At 35.9% G+C, this 1,497-nt stretch overlaps 1 protein-coding gene across 1 annotated transcript; it reads right to left on the bottom strand.

Moving 5' to 3' along the window:
- Window positions 1-818: 818 nt before the first annotated feature.
- On the bottom strand, window positions 819-1,491 carry LOC117101557 (WD repeat-containing protein 17-like). Its single transcript, XM_033241540.1, has 2 exons — window positions 1,384-1,491; window positions 819-1,013 (listed from the first exon to the last, which is right to left on the bottom strand). The coding sequence occupies exons 1-2, from the start codon at window positions 1,477-1,479 to the stop codon at window positions 819-821; spliced, it is 291 nt and encodes a 96-aa protein (XP_033097431.1). The 5' UTR covers window positions 1,480-1,491.
- Between the last annotated feature and the right edge of the window lie 6 nt (window positions 1,492-1,497).

Here is a 1,497-nt window from a genome sequence, read left to right as displayed (position 1 = left end):
AGACACAAACACAATATTGTATATTTGTATATAAGATTATTATTACATAAATATATTTTTAAAACAATTTTCATAATTGAGGTTTAATGTTTTGGATTTGGAGGTGGAGGGACAACCATTTCTGGTGATATTAGCTTTTGTACTATATTTGCCGCTCCTCAGCCTCTCTCTTTCTTTGTTTTTGTCTTATGTTTTCTTGGGTGTTGTACTGTTTGCTGGAAGGAATAAAAAAAAAGACCTGTAGGCACTAAGCACATATGGGCACATATAGACACACACAACACAAGGACACACATAGAGGTATAATAAGAATACTAGAGCGCTAACTGTAATGTATTTGATGTTCCAAATAGGCAGAGGTGTGTGTCTGTACCATCCAAGATGCCTGCCGTAGATTCAGCCATTAAAAATTCGGCCAAGCATCATCATTTTCAATGGCGCCCTCAATTTACACAAGTTGAGTACAACTAAATTACCCGTATGTTGAAACTCAAGCGTTGCGCTGTATGAGTGTAATGTACACGATTTCAATTTCTCAGTACTTTATTTTTAAATAAGATAATCCACTTGGCCTATTTTTGGCTACTAGAGTTTAATAATTTATTAATATTATTAATAATAAATATATATGAAATAATAGCTTGTGAGAGGGCTTATTTATGATTATAATATGTATACTATGCCTGAAGGTGGTGCTTTCCTACGGAGGCCATTTTGGATGGTACACATACACAACTCTGCATTGCTTCGTCACCTTGTCAGCACTCTAGTTATTTAATAGCTCTATGGGACAGACACACCACGTGTAGGCACACACACTATGTGGACAGACACATCACCTTACCTGGAGCCCAAGATATTGAGTAGATGACTCCTTCATTGCCATGCGAGGCAAGTGCACACGTCATGGTGTTCACATCCCAAACTTTGATAGTGCCATCAAAGGATGCGGTTGCTAGGTAGTCTGCATTGTCTGGTTTAAACTGACACTCAAATATTGTCTCAACGTGTCCCTGGCATAAATCAAAACAAATAATTGTGTACTGTAAATATATTTAGCAGCATGACATTATTAACTTAATCAGAATAATGGACTATGAGCATATACGTGTATATTCTCTGAAAAATTAATGAGGAATAAAAAAACAAGTTGACACTTTGCAATGGAGTAATTAGTCACAGAATTACTGTTCAACCTTTTACCACAGCACTCTCTTTACAAAGTACCGGATACACTTTCTTCTCTGCAAGGAACCACAATAGTTAACACAGCACTATATTTTCAATTACATGTTTACATTGCAAGAGATTAACAATTCAAAGGATGCCCTAATTAAATTGGTTTCAATTTAGTAATGAGACAAATAAAAGTAAACAAATTACCATATCTCTCAAAAAGTCCCAACTTCTTTTGGCAAAATTATAGAGTCCAACACCACCATCAAGGAATGTACAAATCGCATGACCTGGAGGCAACATGTAGGACGTTGAACTGTC

This window comes from Anneissia japonica, unplaced genomic scaffold (assembly GCF_011630105.1).
Source record: "Anneissia japonica isolate Jap-2015-1 unplaced genomic scaffold, ASM1163010v1 scaffold286419_len1497_cov283_single, whole genome shotgun sequence".
NCBI lineage: Eukaryota > Metazoa > Echinodermata > Crinoidea > Comatulida > Comatulidae > Anneissia > Anneissia japonica.
The sequence above is the reverse complement of the archived record's forward strand: the minus strand, read 5'-3'. Positions and strand labels throughout refer to the sequence as shown.